Here is a 16,287-nt window from a genome sequence, read left to right as displayed (position 1 = left end):
ATTTCACTCAGCATAATGTCTTTGAGATTCACCCATGCTGTGCTGTGTGTCAGTTCTTCCATCCTTTTTCTTGCTGAGTAGTGTTGTGTCTTTCTTTCTTTTTTTTTTTTAAATATCTAGTCACTAGTTGATGGACATTTGTGTTGTTTCAGTTTGGGGTGTTAGCAACACTTCCATAAAGTTTTTGTACGAACATCTGTTTTCATTTTCCTTGTGTAACTACCTGAGAAAGGAATGACTGAGTTGAAGGGTAATTTTATGTTTCACTTTATAAGGAACTGCCAAATTGTTTTCCAAAGTGGCTGCACCGTTTTGCATTCCTACCAGCAATGTATAAGAGTTCCAATTTTTCTGCATCCTGCTAGCAGGATTTCAGACATTTTTTTCCCTTTTCAGCCATTCTAACAGTATCTAATAACTCTAGTAGATATCTAATAGTGGTATTTCTTTTTAATTTTCTTTTCTTTTTTAATTTTTATTTTTTTACTTTTATAGCAGCCATTGCGATGGACGCTCGCAACTGCTCCATAGAGAACAGAGAACAAAAAGAATACATTAGGAAAGAAGTGCTGTCTTATGAAACAAGAATGGGAACAGGCGAGGAAAGGATTCTGGGGAATGGGCATGACATTGATCCTATTCTGGACAAAGGATCAGCTTTTGGCCGAGAATGACCAGGAAGGGGAGAAACCAGTCTGTCCTCCCCACAGGATCTCACACCCGGAGCCCGGAAAGTTCTCAGGTTGTTGTGTCTCAAGAGGAGAGACGGAACCAGGGAATGGAGTGGGGCAGGGACCGGGGAACTTGAGCTCAGAAAGATCATTTTTGAAGGGTGGCATCCATGTTGCAGGACTGTGAACTCCATGAAGGCAGCCTGCAGTCAATCTCATCCCCTGCTCTATCCCCAGAACCTGGCTCACTGCCCGATTCACAAGAGGAGTCCAGGAAATGTTTGTGGAATGAATGAATCTCTCACGAATGTTCAAGTTACCACCCCGCCCTAGTCCTCTGGTGAGCACCAGGCAGGAGCAGTGACTGTCCTCTCTGCCAGCCTGGGAAAACCCCTTTGCTCATCCCAGACCCAAATGATGGCACATTTGGTCTTTTCTTTTTCCTGTCTCACCCCTGTCCACTCCATTGGCCCTACCACTCTTTCTTCCCTGGGCAATGGCAGCAGCCTCCTAATGACTCCCCTGCCTTCTCCAGACTCCCTTCTCCTCCCCTTTCCCATCAATCCACACTGGTTGCCCAACTCAGAAATCCTGGTTCCTCTCCCATGGCTCTCACATCCAAGAGCTACACGGCTTCCCAGAGACCCGCAGGAGAAGGACAGCAGGCCATCCGGCCCCAGCTCACTTTCCTACCTGCTGGCCCCCACTGGCCCTCTGGAGGGCTTTGTCTTGTGGCCAAATTCCACCTTTCATATCTTTGACCCTGCCCTTTCCTGCTGATGCCAAATCATATCCAGCCTGTAAAGCAGCTGATGGAATGGAAGAAACAGGACTTGACAATCAGACGGATGTGGATATGAACCTGGTCCCCCTATTTCCCAATCAAAAGGCACTGACAAATGGGCAATAAAAACACCTACCTTGTTGCATGGTTGTAAGGAGGTGGTATGTATAATGGGCTTGGTACATAGTAGATATTTAATGAATACCTCCTCAAGTAAGAAAGAAGAAAGACTAAACATAAGCATATCATTAATTGATTTTTTTCTAATTCCCTCCCAAGCAAAAAGTGGGAAGATATTTCCCTAAAGACATTGAAGGAATCGCCTGGGGAGAGTTATCAAGTGTGGGTAAAGCACCCCTCACCTCCAGCCTAATGGTTCCTATATCCTAAAGAGAAGCTGGACAGCCAAGGCGTCCCCCATCTCCGGCCACCTGGCCTGCCTTACTCCTAGGGAGAGGGGCCTCATGGCTTAAAAGGCCTGGCACACAAGGATAGGAAACAAGAGGAAAGCCAGCCAGAGAAGTCCTGCCTTGTCCAGCTTGACAACTGTGACCACAGCGTGTGGGAGCTGTCTGAAGGAGGAAGCCAAGATAAGCAAACAGACCATGGAACCCCTCTCCCCACCTGCCCCAAAGCTCCCCGAGGGCACAGCCTTGAGCCATACTGGGCACAAGGGAGGAACCTAGTGATGGCTTGTGTTGTTCCAAGGGAAGGGCACTGACAACTTTTCCAATGCAGATGGGTCTCTTTGGAGGTAGAAAGTCCCCCAATATCTCTGGGATTCTAGAAGGAACATTGCAGTCACGTATCAGAGAGCAGTGTAAAGCTTTAAATGGGCTATTTGATTTGATGCCATCTAAAATCTGGCATCCTTCTGGATATTACAGCTGAGAAGGCTGAGAAGGTTTCAAAGGCTTCCAGTGACTTGAAAAGGAAAAATAAGCAGAAAGCTCATACGTTAATAAAGCAAGTAATTACGAAAGTGGGTCCTTTCAGTATCAGGCAATGCCAGAGCAGGGAGATGTATACAAAGCTGGGTATTTGAAGTCACATTGTTCTTTTTGACAATAAGAATTAAAAAAAGCAATTAGAAACTCAAGGAAAATCAAATGCTGTCCAAGAAAGACAATCTAAATATTACACGGACGAAATGTGGCGTGCCTTTGAGCAACTGCTGAGCACACAAGACAATTGAACACATTTGACCTTGATGCTAAGAGCCCCTTCCAGCTGATCAGGCATCATCAGGACATCGGATCAGAAGGGAAGGAAATGTAACCCTTGGAGACTCCTTGGCTCAGCAGAGAATAATGCGCACAGTCGTGAGAATGTAATACTGGTTTATTGGTGTGTTGTTGTTTTTTTTAACTTTTAGAGTTGACCTATAGACAAGCTGTGGCAGTCGTAATTACGGCTTCTGGAAAGCATTGAAATATTATCACCTTTTAGAGTGTAAAAGTAAGACTACTGCAGACTTAAGTTGAGAGGTAGAGGGGTGGGAAGGAGAGGAGGCGCGATGAGAACGGTAAGTTTCTCCTTTTCTGTAGAGGGAAGTATGAGAGTGTACCTTCACTCTCTGGAACAGAGAGTAAGGGGCAACCAATAGAAGGTCGAGAATATTCTAACCAGCAAAATTCACCAGAATGGATGGGAGCAGGATAAGTGAGCCAAAACCTTGTTTTCCACAGCAGGGAGTCATGAGATACCGCCTTAATTCTCTGTATCAAGACATGGCAGTCTATGCATATGATTTAGGCATATGCAGTTTGACATCACTCTTAAACTCCGATGGGGTGGGGGTGGGGCCCTGCTCACACCCTGCTCTGGTCTAGGGTTGCCAGACTTAATAGATTTTCAGATAAACAACAAATAGCTTTATATATATGTATAACATGTAAGTATGTCCTGTGCAATAATTGGGACATATATATATATATATACACTAAAAATTATTTACTGTTTATCTGAAATTCAAATTTAACTGGGTGTCCTGTACTTTATCCAGCAGCCCCACCCTGGCCATTCCTTTTCAAGAGGATGTGCCAACCGAAAGGCTGCATCCCCACTTCTGGACCAAGCCTTGAGGACCTGAGACCCTGAAATTCCTTGCCCAAATGGTCTATGCCTGCTTCCAGGGTCCCCGTGGGACTTTTCACCCCTGATGGCTCCTCCCAAGAAGACGGAGGCCCCAGCATGTGCACCCCTGAGCGTGAGTCAGTGTGATGGGGGTGGGGAACGCGGGCAGAGCTTGGACTTGAGGGGTGCTGGTGCAGGACAGCGTGGGAAGAGAAATCAGACCAGCAGGAGGCTGGTTGAAGATGGTGTGCCAGGGGCCTGGCAAATGCCAGGACAGCCCTGATGTGTGCAACCAAAAACAGAACTAAAACCAGAAACCATTAGAGGTTGTTGCCTCTGGGGATTGAGTGCAGGATGGGAGGGTTGGGGACAGAGGACTGCAACATTTTGCTATAATTCCCTCTGCGGGTTAGATTTCTCTCTTAACATTTGCCTGCTTCACTTTGACAAAACTTTGGAGAATTATTCAACCCCCCCCCCTCAGGTCTCCCTGATTCCCAGCTCTCACCTCCCTTCTCTGAAGTTCTACAGCCCTCCGAGACGGCCCAGCATTCGCTCCTGTCCTGAGCTGCTCTCTCGCGGAGGTCTCTGCAGCCGGGGCCCTGTCCCCAGGTGGGCCGCGGGTCCTGTCCCCTGCCTGTCTCCCTGGGGAGGTGGCCGTGGGCTATGGCCGGCACTGCCGTGTTGCCCTGCCCTCCCCGTGGTCCACAGCCTTGGGGACCCCAACTCCTCTGCCAGCACCTCCTGGTAGCCCCTTGGGGTTGGGAGGCCTGGCCCTAGCCTGCAGCCTCCTCCCTGAGGTTGGTGGGGGTGTGGCATGGCCAGGGAGCGCGTTTGACAGCCCCACCTGTCAATGGCAGGCAGGTGGCTGCCCCGTCCTCCTGGCCAGCCCAGGCTTTCCCACCGCTGTTCCCTTCATGCCCCTCTGTGTCTCCATGTCTCAGTCTCTGCCAGTCCTTCTCTCTCTCTCTCTAGCTTTCTTCCCCATCTTCCTGTTTCTCTCTCTTTAAATATTTTGGGGGTAACATATTTACAGTGTAAAATTTCCCACCAATACCCTTATGTGTGTTCATCACATCACAAAGTTGTGCTGCCATCACCACCACCCATTGCTAAAACCTTTCCATCACCTCAAACACAAACTCTGCACCCATGAAACAATACCGCCCCATTTCTCCCTGCCCCCAGCCCCGGGAAACTCGGATCTCCTTTCTGGCTCTATGACTTTGCATATTCTAATTATTCCATATCAGTGAGGTCATACAGTAATTGTCCTTTTGTGTCTGGCTAATTTCACTCAACACGATGTCCTCAAGTGCATCCAGATTGATGGATCAGAACTTCATTCCCTCTTATGACGGAATAAAGTTCTGTTGCATGTATATACCTGTTCTCTTTTATCTTTTTTGTTGTAGTTGTTGTTACTCTCTTGGCCTGGTCCACTGCTACGATTTCATTTGCCCTGTGGGCAAAGGGACTATTTGCTACTCTCTCAGTCCAGACCCCAGACCCTCTTCCCTCCATGGGGTTAAGCGATCCCTGCCCGACCCCCACTCCCACCCCCACCCACATATCCTCCTGGCCTCTAACAAAAGGCCCTTGGCCCACTCCCAGCCCTCCCACAGCTCAGGTAAGGACTGAGATCCTATTTATATACTGTGGTCTGAAAAGGCTTTTCTGGGGAGCTGGAAAAGGCTCAGAGGACACGAGGAAGCGCACCTGCACACAGGGGGGCAGTATGCAGTTTGAGAAAAGAGCAAGAGCAGCGGCCCCCAGGTGGGAGCAGGTGCGTGGGATCCAACAGGGAGAGCGAGGCCAGAGGAGCGGCCAGGGCAGGTCCCCCAGGGCCTCAGGGAGTGAGAGTCCTGCAGCCCACCAGGCTGAGGCTGGAGAGAGGAAGGGGCCTGCCCTGCTCCCCCTCCGCAGCCTGGGACACTCCCACACCCTCCCCTGCACACGCACCAACACACACATGGGAAACAAGCACAGGCTCGGCACTTGAACACGCACATGCACACGCACACACACTCTTCATCTCCAAATGGCTTCCCAAGGGCCTAGGCCAGCCCCCCACCCCGTCCACCCCCCCACCCCCCACCCCCCACCCCCCCAACCCCCAACCCCCCACCCCCCCAACCCCCACTCCCCCCAACCCCCCACCCCCGTCCACCCCGCCTGGGCCCCTGCTAGTGCCATGGCCATACCCGCAACAACCCCCACCCCTCCCACCCCCGCCGGCGCTGCAGTACCCCCGCTGGCTCCACCTCCCTCCCCCACCCCGGGGTCTATTTTCCGATCCATTAGACTTTCTCCATCTCGCTTCCTTTCTTTGCATTTGGGTCTAACCCTGGCCATCTGTTTCTCTCTCTCCTTCTCTCCCATTTCTTCATCTGTTTCCCTACAGTTCTTTCTCTCTCTCCTTGGCTCTGGCTCTCTCACTCCATTTTCTCTCTCTCCCCGGGATCTTTTCCGCCCTTCCAGGAAAAGCTGACGCGGCACCGCCAGCTGCCCCTGGTCAGCGGTGGGAGGCCTCTCTGGGGTGGGAGAGTCTCCGCTCGCAGCAGGCCTGGCTGGGGTGGGATTGGCTGCCCTGGGGAGAGGAGGGCGAGGCTGGAGGACGGGCAGGAGAAAGGGCTGAACCTCTGCAAGGGGCGGGGGAGGGCTGCGGGGGAGGGAGGGCAGGAAAAGGAGAGGATGAAAGAAAAACTGTGGGAAGAAGCAAGCGCAAAGTCCCCTGCCCAGTGACCAGCATCCTGGTTTGCCTGGGATGTGAGCACTGAAAATCCTGTGTCCCAGACAACCCCTAGTCTCCGGCCAATCAGCATGGTTGATCGCCATGCAGGAGCCAGGGGCAGGGCTGGCAGGAGGGGCTCCCAAACCTGCACCCCCTCCCATTTCTCACTTCCTCTGCTGCGGGGCCACTATGGACCCAGCGTTTTGAGGATCTGAGGAGACCTCTCTGTCTGCAGCCTCTATCTGCAATCTAAGGACAGCGGAGGAACCCACATGTGCACTGAGGGACCCAGTGTCCAGGACTGAGTCCAGCTCTGGGGAGGTCAAGAGAGAGAAGATGGAGGCTGGGCAACCTGCCAGTCTGGGGTGTGCGGCCGAGGAACGGGACCCAGACCTCTGGCCTGTCTCCCAGCCTGTTTGATTTTCACCTGTGGGATGGGCTTTTTAAGAAGAACTTCCAGCAGTGGCAGCTGGAACAGAGTAGAAGGGGCCACCTAGGAGGTCACAAGCCCCCATCCTGGCAGGGCTCCACAGGGGATAGGGGCAGGCCTGCGTGTTCTCTGTGAATGCCTGGAGGATCAGAGCTCCTAGCTGGGGTCTACTAGGCCCCGGTGGCCCTTGTCCAGTTGTCCTTCCTGGTGGAGGAGGGGAAGGCTGAGCCTTGCAGGCAGTGCTTGGACCTGGGCAAATGGGGAGCAGCTGCCGGCTACTGGCAAGGGCAGTCTCAGTGCTGACCTGGGTGGCCTGGTCCCTTTTGTTTCTCCTGTCCTTGGTGCCCCATGACTGTCCCTCAGTGGGATTCTGAGGGCAGCTTGGTGTGTAGCCCTCATCAAGGTCTTTGGTAATAGGGAATTGGGGAGTGTTCTAGTTTCCTAGCTGCCAGAATGTGATATGCCAGAAACGGAGTGGTTTTTAAAAGGGGGAATTTATTAAGTTGCTAGTTTGCAACTCTCAGCCTGTGAAAATGTCCAAATTAAAGCATGGCTATAGAAATGTCCAATATAAGGCATCAGGGAAAGATACCTTGGTTCAAGAAGGCCAGGGGTGTTCAGGGTTTCTCTCTCAGCTGGAAAGGCACGTGGCGAACATGGCGATGCCTGCTGGCTTTCTCTCCAGGTTCTCGTTTCATGAAGCTCCCCCAGGAGCGTTTTCCTTCTTCATCTCAAGAGGTCTCCGGTTATGTAGGTTCTGTGGTTCTCATGCTCGCTCATGGTTCTCTCATCGTTCTCCCAAAAGCTTCTTCTTTTAAAGGATTCCAGTAAATTAATCAAGACCCACCTGGAATGGGTGGAGTCACAGCTCCCTCTAATGAAAGGTTAATACCCACAATTGGGTGAGTCACATCTCCGTGGAGAAAACATGATCAAGTTTCCAACCTACAGTGCTGAATAGGGATTAAAAGAAAAGGTTGCCTCCACAAGATGGGATCAGGATTAAAACATGGCTTTTCTGGGGTACATGATCCTTTCAAACCAACACAGGGACAAGGACTCCCCTCCCCCGGGAAAACTGGTAACATCCTCACCCACCCCCTCAAAGTGGGGGTTTCCCACACTATATGAAAGACTTTAAGGAGTCCTTGTAGTATGTAGAAGGGACCTTGGGCAAGTCCCTTCCCCAGTCTGGGCCCTAATCCCCTATCTATAAAATGAGCAGATGGACCAGATGACCTGCAAAGCACTTTTCATTCCCAGCATCTGATAACCATCCAATTCATCCATTCATCCAGGGCAGGGATGTTTATCGAGCACCTTCTCTGTGGCAGGGATTGATGGTGACTGGCAGGGCAAAGCAATGGGCTTTCTCTCTAGTAAGGAGACACACATTAAACACACATGAATAAATAATTGCAGATTATGGTAAACGCTATGAAGAAAAACATTGGTGTCTGCGAGGACCATTAATGGGGAGAATCTACTTTAGATTCAGAGGTCTCTGAAGGTTTTTCTGATGAGGTGATGTTTAATAGAAACCTGATATGGGAGAAGGCATTGGCCACACCAGGAGGGCTAAGGCTGGGGGGATAGTTGCACTCTGACCTGGTATGCGCTGGGGTATGAGAGGCAGGCGAGCACTGTGAGCTCTTCAGTGTACCTGGAGTGGCATGGCCTGCTCAGGATGAAGGTGGTATAGAGGCTGCACAGCAACACAGCGAAGCCCCCTCCACCAGGAAGCCCTCCCTGGCTTTGGCAGCAGGGTTGCTGATTCTCCCCTCTGGTTCACTGAATCCTGGATATGCGTGCTTCCAGAAGCAGCTATCTTCCAGCTTCTGGTTGACCCACCAAATTCAAAACTTTCTCAGAAATTCTCCAGCACAATAATGATGCTGCAAGAAAAGGCTTCAACTGCAGTGGGAGGGATCTAAGTTAGACTATAAGCATCAGGAGGATAAGAATATAAAAGGGAGCAGGAGCCCACCGACGTCCATACCCCATATTCCTGGAGCATTTTACAAGCTGCACACTGGGCTTCCCAAGACTTCTGCAGCCTTGCTTGACAACGAGGAAGGGGGATGAGATGAGCCAGCAGGGAAGCTCTCTGGAGATACTTTCAGCCAAAGATAATATCTGTTTGTCCTCACAAATGGCCCCTGCCAAGAGGTGAAGTCAAGCCATGAACAGAACTCAATCAGGTTAACAGATGGAAAGAAAAGGAAGCTTGAGTGAGAGAGATGGAGGGGAATACAGACAGGCTTATCTTATGGGAGGGGGGCGTGGGGGGCAATATCTTCAAGTCTACCAAGTTCTTTTCTCAGGCTCCTCCATTCTTTGGTTTCTTTTCTAGCTCCCTTATTTGGGCCCCCTTCTCTTCCCCTTTCTCACTGCCCCGGGCCCTCCTATTTGGCAAACAGCGGAGCCCAGAGAGGGCAATGCTGACTCCACCGACACACAGCACCAATGGTGGGATTTCAGGACTGTGGGAGACCAAAGAGAGGATTTTCCAGAAGGAGTGCGGCCCCTCCTCCTCAGCTCTGCCTGCCAGAGGGGCCGTCCTGGCTGATGGTACCGTCCCTGAGGGTGTGGGTGTCTCTGGTGGGAAGACTGAAGTCTGGCCGGTTCCATCCAGAGCTCTCCGCCCATCACTTCCCCGCCTGCCTCCCTGCCCCCTCCCACCCAGCACAGCGGGAACCGCGGGACCTCCCTGGACAACAACCAACTTCTAGGCAGCTCAGCCTCAGAGCCAGCAGGCAGGGCCTCTAACTCAGGGGAGGAGGCTATATTTTCTTTTAAAAAAAAAAAAAGACCTAAAATTTTGGCTTCTCACTGAGATTTTGGAGCCTGGTGGGTGTTTCATATGCTTTGGCCTTCTCAGTTTTCCATTCAAACACACCCACACAAACACACAAATACAGAGAAACACCCTCACATCCACACAAATACCTACACACAGAGAGCTATGCCCAAATAGGCATACAAACACAAAGACAGAGACAGGGTTTCACACCCACACAAACCCACACAAAGATACACACCCCCATCCACACATAAACACACAACTGCAAACATTCCCAAACACACACAGACTCACACACACAGAAAGACACCCAGTCTCATACCCACATCCATACTAAGACACACACAAGCACACAAGCTCAGCTGCATGCAGATATACATTCTCCCATAAACTCGTGCATGCACCTACAATCACCCACACTCCCCCTCACCGACCACGCAGTTTCAACTTAGAGCCCCTTTTCTTCTTGTTTGAAGTGAAGTCTCCCACCTTCCTGCATGAGATTCAACTTCTCACCCCTCCTTATACTCCAAAAAAAATCTCTCCTGGCCCTATCTTTTCTTGGGTCCTGTCCAGACAGTGCTGTGTCTTTAAGAAAGTTGAAGCTGCTAAGAGTGAGTGAGAGAGAGAGAAAAAAAACACAACCCAAAAAATTTGGCATCTTTTTCCCCCTCAAGTTTCTTGTGTCACTTATGAAACACAGGTCCTTGTTGCTGCAGGGAGGCAGTTGTTTTGCTGGAAGGAGGGAGCGTGCGGGCTGCCCCAGGCTCGCCCCCACAGCAGACGACCCAGTCACCCTCTCCCTGGCAGGGTGGGCACAGGCGTGCAAATCGAAGGTGGGGCCGAGACCCAGCGGCCCTCCCTCCAGTATCCTGCCCTCCCTTTGGTAGCCCTGCACCCTGCAGACTCTCCAGGCTAACTCAGTCCTTTGTCACTTTCTGGTTCCCTTTTAGCAGAGGTTCTGCTTAACAAACGGAAGAGTAGTTTGAAGGTAAGCCGGGGAGGGGGTGGGAGGGTGGAGGAAGAGAGCTCCAGGGGCCTGTGGGAAGAGGGGAGGACTGCAGGATGACAGGGGCCGCCTGGACCCTTCTCTGTTGGTTCCAGGTGCTTGGACAGTCCCTTGCTTGGAGCTGACCAGGGGGGCATCCGTTCCTCTGACAACCTCGGGCCCTGGAAATCCCAGCAGCGTTTGGGCTGAACCACTGGCCTCGCCCAAGCCAGCTGAGAGGTCCTGGCAGAGGTTTATTTAGGCAGCTGCCGGCGTAGTTTGCACAGAGCAGGCTGCGGGTGGGATTCTGGAGAAAGGGTCTGGTGTCTGCTGTGGTCCCGGCCCGGAAGGGTGGGAGGGGGCGGAGGAGTGGAGGGGGGTGGCGTGCACTGCACAAGGGGCCTTGTCTGGGCCCCGGCAAAGCATACCTCTGGGGGGCTCCAGTGGGAGGGTCTGCGACCAGGATGTGGGAGGGGAGGAGGGAGGTTCTGTGAAGTACTGGGGGTGGGGGCTGCTGGAAAGCAGATTTGGAGTCATAAAGTCAGCTAGGAACTGGCTGAGCCAGGAAGAGCTCTCTGCTCAGAGGAGGACCTGGGGCCCTCGCCTGTCCTGCCTTCGCCCCGCCAGGCTGCATGACCTCGGGCAAGTGCCAACCTTTCTCTAGGTCTCAGTTTCCCCTTCCATAGAATAGGGGCGGTGGGCTAGGCAGTGTGGGGCCTCAGATGGGTAATGTGGGGGAGGCTGTCCTGGTAGGGGAAGGGCTGGGGTCCTGAGAGGGTCAAGCCCCTCTGTGGGTCCTGAGGGCCGCCTAGGTGGTGATTCGCCTTTCCCCGGCAGGAGGTACGATGCAGGGGCTGTGCCTGCTGGGCTGGGCGGTTCTCCTGGGCCTGGCGGGGGCCTGTCCCGAGGCCTGTGACTGCGGGGAGAAATACGGCTTCCAGATCGCCGACTGCGCCTACCGTGACCTGAAAGCCGTGCCGCAGGGTTTCCCAGGCAACGTGACCACGCTGAGCCTGTCGGCCAACCGCCTGCCGGGCCTGCCCCGGGGGGCCTTCGCCGAGGTGCCCCTGCTGCAGTCGCTGTGGCTGGCGCACAATGAGATCCGCACCGTGGCCGCCGGCGCCCTGGCCGTCCTGGGCCAGCTCAAGAGCCTGGACCTCAGCCACAACCTCATCTCTGACTTCGCCTGGAGCGACCTGCACAACCTCAGCGCCTTGCAGCTGCTCAAGATGGACAGCAACGAGCTGACCTTCATCCCCCGGGACGCCTTCCGCAGCCTGCGGGCGCTGCGCTCGCTGCAGCTCAACCACAACCGCCTGCACACGGTGGCCGAGGGCACCTTTGCGCCGCTTACGGCGCTGTCCCACCTGCAGATCAACGACAACCCCTTCGACTGCACCTGCGGCATCGTGTGGCTCAAGACGTGGGCCCTGGCCACGGCCGTGTCCATCCCCGAGCAGGACAGCGTGGCTTGCACTTCGCCGCACGTGCTCAAGGGCACGCCGCTGAGCCGCCTGCCGCCGCTGCCGTGCTCGGCACCCTCGGTGCAGCTCACCTACCAGCCCAGCCAGGACGGCGCCGAGCTACGGCCAGGCTTCGTGCTGGCGCTGCACTGTGACGCCGAGGGACAGCCGGCCCCCCGCCTTCGCTGGCACATCCAGACGCCCGGCGGCACCGTGGAGATCGCCAGCCCCAATGTGGGTGCTGATGGGCGGCCCCTGCCTGGCGCCCCGGCAGCCCGCGGCCGGCCCCGCTTTCAGGCCTTTGCCAACGGCAGCCTGCTCATCCCCGACTTCGGCAAGCCGGAGGAGGGCACCTACAGCTGCCTGGCCGCCAATGAGCTGGGCAGCGCCGAGAGCTCAGTCAACGTGGCACTGGCCACGCCGGGTGAGGGCGGGGAGGATGCCCTGGGCCGCAGGTTCCGCGGCAGAGTCGCCGAGGGCAGGGGCTGCTATACGGTTGACAACGAGGTACAGCCGTCAGGGCCTGAGGACAGCGTCGTCATCATCTACCTCAGCCGCGGGGGGAGCCCGGAGGCGGCCGTGGTGGCTGGACGGGCCCCTGGGCAGCGGCTTCCAGGCCTGCTTCTGCTGGGCCACAGCCTGCTCCTCCTCTTCCTCGCCTCCCTCTAGCCCCCACCCCTGACCCGCGCTCCCCAATTCCTCCTCTGATCTTGACAATGCCCCCATTTAAGTGCCTCGGGGGTCTGGAGTTGGCAACTCTTCCTGTCTCCCCTTCTGGTCTCTCCCAGAGCACTTACCACCCACAACTTCTAGACCTGCTCAGAGCTAGTGCTTAGGACTGAGTCTGCTCCTGTAACTCGGCGGTGCTAACTGCTGCTAACCTCACTGCCCGGGCCTCCCTTTCCAGGGCGCAGCAGGCCAACAGGATGGAAGTCCAGGCACTGACAGACAAGCTGGCGAGGGGGCAGGGAGCTGTGGGGGTGCTTGGGGCCGGGTAGGGAGGTGGCCTGAGGCAGACAAGGGCACAGGAGAGGAGGAAGAGGCGGGGTGGGGGAGCCCTGGCTGGTGTGGTCCCGGGGCTATCAGGGACCTGCTTGAACCCCTGCTGCCCCTCGGTGTGTCCTAATGACCAGGGCTTGGGGATCTCTCTGCCCTCGACTTGGACTGGACTGGAGGAGTCAGGATGAGCCTATATCACCTCTCACCCTCCTCCCTCAGTTTCTCTCCAAGTCTGCCTCTGTAGCCTACCCTGCCCCTGCAAAGAGGCCAGCCAGCCTGGGGGTGGCTGAGAAATAAACAGCATTTCTGATGCTCCCCTGTGTCTGCTTGGAGTTCTGTCTGCATCCAGGAGCCCCTGGTGGGGACAGGCCTGGGGACTGGAGAGTGAGGACAGCGAGACCCGCCTGCCCTCCCATGTACAGGGGCGTGTGGGATCTTGTAGGCTGAGTGCCAGGCGGCACGGGAGGGGGCTTCCTCCCTGCAAACCAGCCCGCCGGACACACGGGGCAGGGAGCCTGCAAACCGTGAAGGAGGCTTCCCCAGGGTGCCCGGTCAGCCTGAGTGGTGCTTAGCTCGGCAGTGGCTTGAAGTGGTATTTTGTGGGGGGGTGGGAGAAAAGGAAGTGCCTGGATTGCCACTCCTCACCCCTGTCCCGCTGGAGGAGACGTTAGGATTGGAGTGGAGAGGGGGTACAGGCCAGGTAAGGGTGGAGGGAGAGAGAGAAGCAGGGAGGAGACAGGGAGCCGGGGAGAGAGGAGAAGAGAGAGGAAGATGCAGAGAGAATGAGCCAAGAGAGTATTTATGAGGGAGAAGCCGGGGGATGACCTGCACCTTTCCAGGAAGAGGAAATGGAGTTCCCTGAGGAAAGTTCACATTAGGAGTCATTTCCCCACAGAGCGGGCAGATCAGCAACCGACCTGGGGGGGTAAGAGGCGGGGGGGGGGGGGGCGGTGCAGCTGACCGCGCCCCGTGGTTTCCTCAGAATGGGGAGCCTGTGGTGGACACAACCTGGAGACTGCAGGACTGATGTCTGTGCCCCGAAAGAGACGTGTCTCCCTATTGTCTCCATCCGGCCCCTTCTAACCCGGTTAGAGAGACGACGCAGTGGGAGAGGCAAGGGGGCCTCGGAGTCGGAGGCAGCAGCTGTGAGCGCTGGCAGCTGGCCCGCCCTTCCCCCCACCCCTGGTCCGCACACTGCACCTCCCCCAGCCCACCCCAGCCTGCAGCCCTGCTGAGCTGCCGCCACCGGCGGCATGTGTAAGGATGGCTCCAGATCTAGTGGAAAGCAACAGATGGAGCCAGATCCCGCATCCTGGGCCACCTTGAATAAGTCATTTCCCATCTCTGGGCTTCAGGTTCCCCAGAAAAAAATGATGGGGTAGGACAGGGTAATGCTTCAAGGTCCAACCAACTCCAGGGTTCTAAAGCTGGATAATCCTAACCCCCCATGGACACTTCTCCATTCACAGTTGGAGCAGGTTTGGCTTCTTGGAGTTGGACCTGGGTTTAAGACCTGGGTAAGGGGTGGCATGGGGGGCTGCCGTGCCCGCAGGGACTAGGCACTTCCCCACTTCAAAGTCTTCCATGACCCACACTGCCTTTGGAGGGAAGCCAAGGACCCTAGCTGGCTGTCATGGGCCTTCTGGCCAGCTCCTCCAGCCTGACCCACCCCTCCCTGCCTCCCTGACGCCTGGGCATTTGAAACTGCTGACTATTCCCTTCATGCTCATGTTGTTTCCTGCTGTTGCACCTTTACTTGTGCTGTTCCCTCGGTCTGGATGCCCTTTGCCTTTTCCTCACCTGGCTAAGTCAACTTTCTAGACTTGGCTCAGGAATTACCTCCTCCAAGAAGCCTTCCTTGATGCCTCTCCCTCAATTTGGACCAGATCCCCCTTCTTTGGGTTCCTGCAGCCCTGGGTGTCCAGGGACCCAGCCTTGATCAGGGGATATCGTGACTCTGTTTCCTTATCAAAGGCAGAGATGGAATCTGTGTTCTCATCCCCTGACCCTGCCAGTCACCAGTGCAGGACCAGGAAGATGTTTTTCTCTGGGCTGTAGTGGCATCAAAGACTGCCTGCCCTCTCTGTGCACTCTCATTGGCAGCCTCAAGGTGGGTTCAAACTCTCTGGCCCCTGACCCAGCAAGGTGCACAGGTGTGTGCATGGGGTGGGGGTGGGGGGGCAATCTCTACAAATTGTGCAGACATTTCTTGAGGCCCCACTGATTCTGATCTGTAGGGTGGCCACCTTTTCCCCACCCTCTGCAGTCCCAGCGACGCTATCCACACCCTCACCCCCACAGCAGACCCTGCTCCTGGAGCATCGCCCTCACTCATGCATACCCCCACTTCCACCAAGCCCCGAGCAGGGGAAGGGGCCCCCAGTCTGTCTCCATCCCACTCTGCATGCATGTTTTCATGGGACACTCACTGTTGCCCGGCCCACCCCATCCTACCTCCACACCATCTTCATTTTGGAAATCTCCCCGAATCCTGCCCATTCTTTACGATCCAGAAAAAGTTCTACTTCCAAAGTCAACATCCACAAGAAGCAGGCGCGGCTTCAGAGGGTCCCCTCTCCCCTTCTCACCCCTGGGGATGCAGATACGGGTCCCACGCTGCTCCCACCCAGGGCACAGCCCAGCATGGGACAAAAGACCCCCACCCCCACCCAAGCCCCATAAATGCAGGGGTGTTGATTTACTGACAGTGTGGGTGCCCCCGCCTCCCGTACTCCTTCCCTTTATAAAGAGGACTGTTTCTCAGGGACAAATTTATTACAGGGAACACACTAACCTCTTTCATACTATCTAAAGGTATAAAAACTACAAAATATCTGGCTCCCAAGTGTGGGCAGCTCTGTGTGGGGCCAGGCGTGAGCCATGACTTTGCTGCCAGCCAGGAGCCCACGGCTTCCTCCGGGGTCTGCCTTGCAGACATTTCCCAGAGAAGGGGAGGGAAAGAGGGAGGAGGGAGGCAGCCATATCTGCTCCCCTGCGGTGAGGTCAGCCTGGGGGCTAAGCTGGATCCCCAGGCGGTCCAGATCCTGGACCACAAGTCCCATTCCACAGGGAGCTCTGCGAGGCTGGTGGCTGTCCAGGGTGGGAGGGGCCTGGGTGTGGCCAGCCCCCTCCACTCCCCTAGCTCCTGGACCGGGCCCTATCCCACCACTTCTCCAGAGCCCTCCAGAGGCTCATAGCAGACTGCCACCCAATCACAGGGTCATTAGGGCTGGGGGCTCTGGGGGCGTCGGAGGGGGAGATGGTGCTAAGTGGGGGTGGGGTGGGGTGGGGGGTGCCATGCCATGCCTTGGGCCATGATGCTGTGCTGGGGTGGGAGGG

The 16,287-nt window shown here is 55.2% G+C and overlaps 2 protein-coding genes across 6 annotated transcripts in view; one reads left to right on the top strand and one right to left on the bottom strand.

The window, feature by feature from the left end:
- Positions 1 to 7,177: 7,177 nt before the first annotated feature.
- The window catches only part of STRA6 (signaling receptor and transporter of retinol STRA6), a 33,315-nt gene continuing 24,205 nt past the window's right edge, over positions 7,178 to 16,287 (bottom strand). The window contains exons 18-20 of one of the 2 annotated variants that reach the window (XR_013160554.1): positions 8,695 to 8,854; positions 7,935 to 8,071; positions 7,178 to 7,648 (exon numbers count right to left, since the gene is read on the bottom strand). Coding sequence is in view for 1 of the 2 variants with exons in the window: in XM_077123813.1 (XP_076979928.1) it covers positions 8,005 to 8,071; positions 8,695 to 8,854 (227 nt within the window). In the remaining variant the exon portion in view is untranslated. Of the gene's footprint in view, positions 8,072 to 8,694; positions 8,855 to 16,287 lie in introns of both variants that reach the window. The other variant, XM_077123813.1, reaches the window with a different exon arrangement.
- ISLR (immunoglobulin superfamily containing leucine rich repeat) lies at positions 10,137 to 13,263 on the top strand. Of its 4 annotated transcripts, none has more exons than XM_077123808.1 (3): positions 10,137 to 10,334; positions 10,455 to 10,489; positions 11,324 to 13,263. In XM_077123808.1, the coding sequence occupies exon 3, from the start codon at positions 11,332 to 11,334 to the stop codon at positions 12,616 to 12,618; it is 1,287 nt and encodes a 428-aa protein (XP_076979923.1). In that variant the 5' UTR covers positions 10,137 to 10,334; positions 10,455 to 10,489; positions 11,324 to 11,331; the 3' UTR covers positions 12,619 to 13,263. The 4 variants fall into 4 exon arrangements, with proteins under 4 accessions (XP_076979923.1, XP_076979922.1, XP_076979921.1 ...); XM_077123807.1 differs by having other exon boundaries at positions 10,452 to 10,489; XM_077123806.1 differs by having other exon boundaries at positions 10,137 to 10,489.

This window comes from Tamandua tetradactyla, chromosome 12 (assembly GCF_023851605.1).
Source record: "Tamandua tetradactyla isolate mTamTet1 chromosome 12, mTamTet1.pri, whole genome shotgun sequence".
Classification (NCBI taxonomy): domain Eukaryota; kingdom Metazoa; phylum Chordata; class Mammalia; order Pilosa; family Myrmecophagidae; genus Tamandua; species Tamandua tetradactyla.
This window is presented reverse-complemented; position numbering and strand designations above follow the sequence as displayed.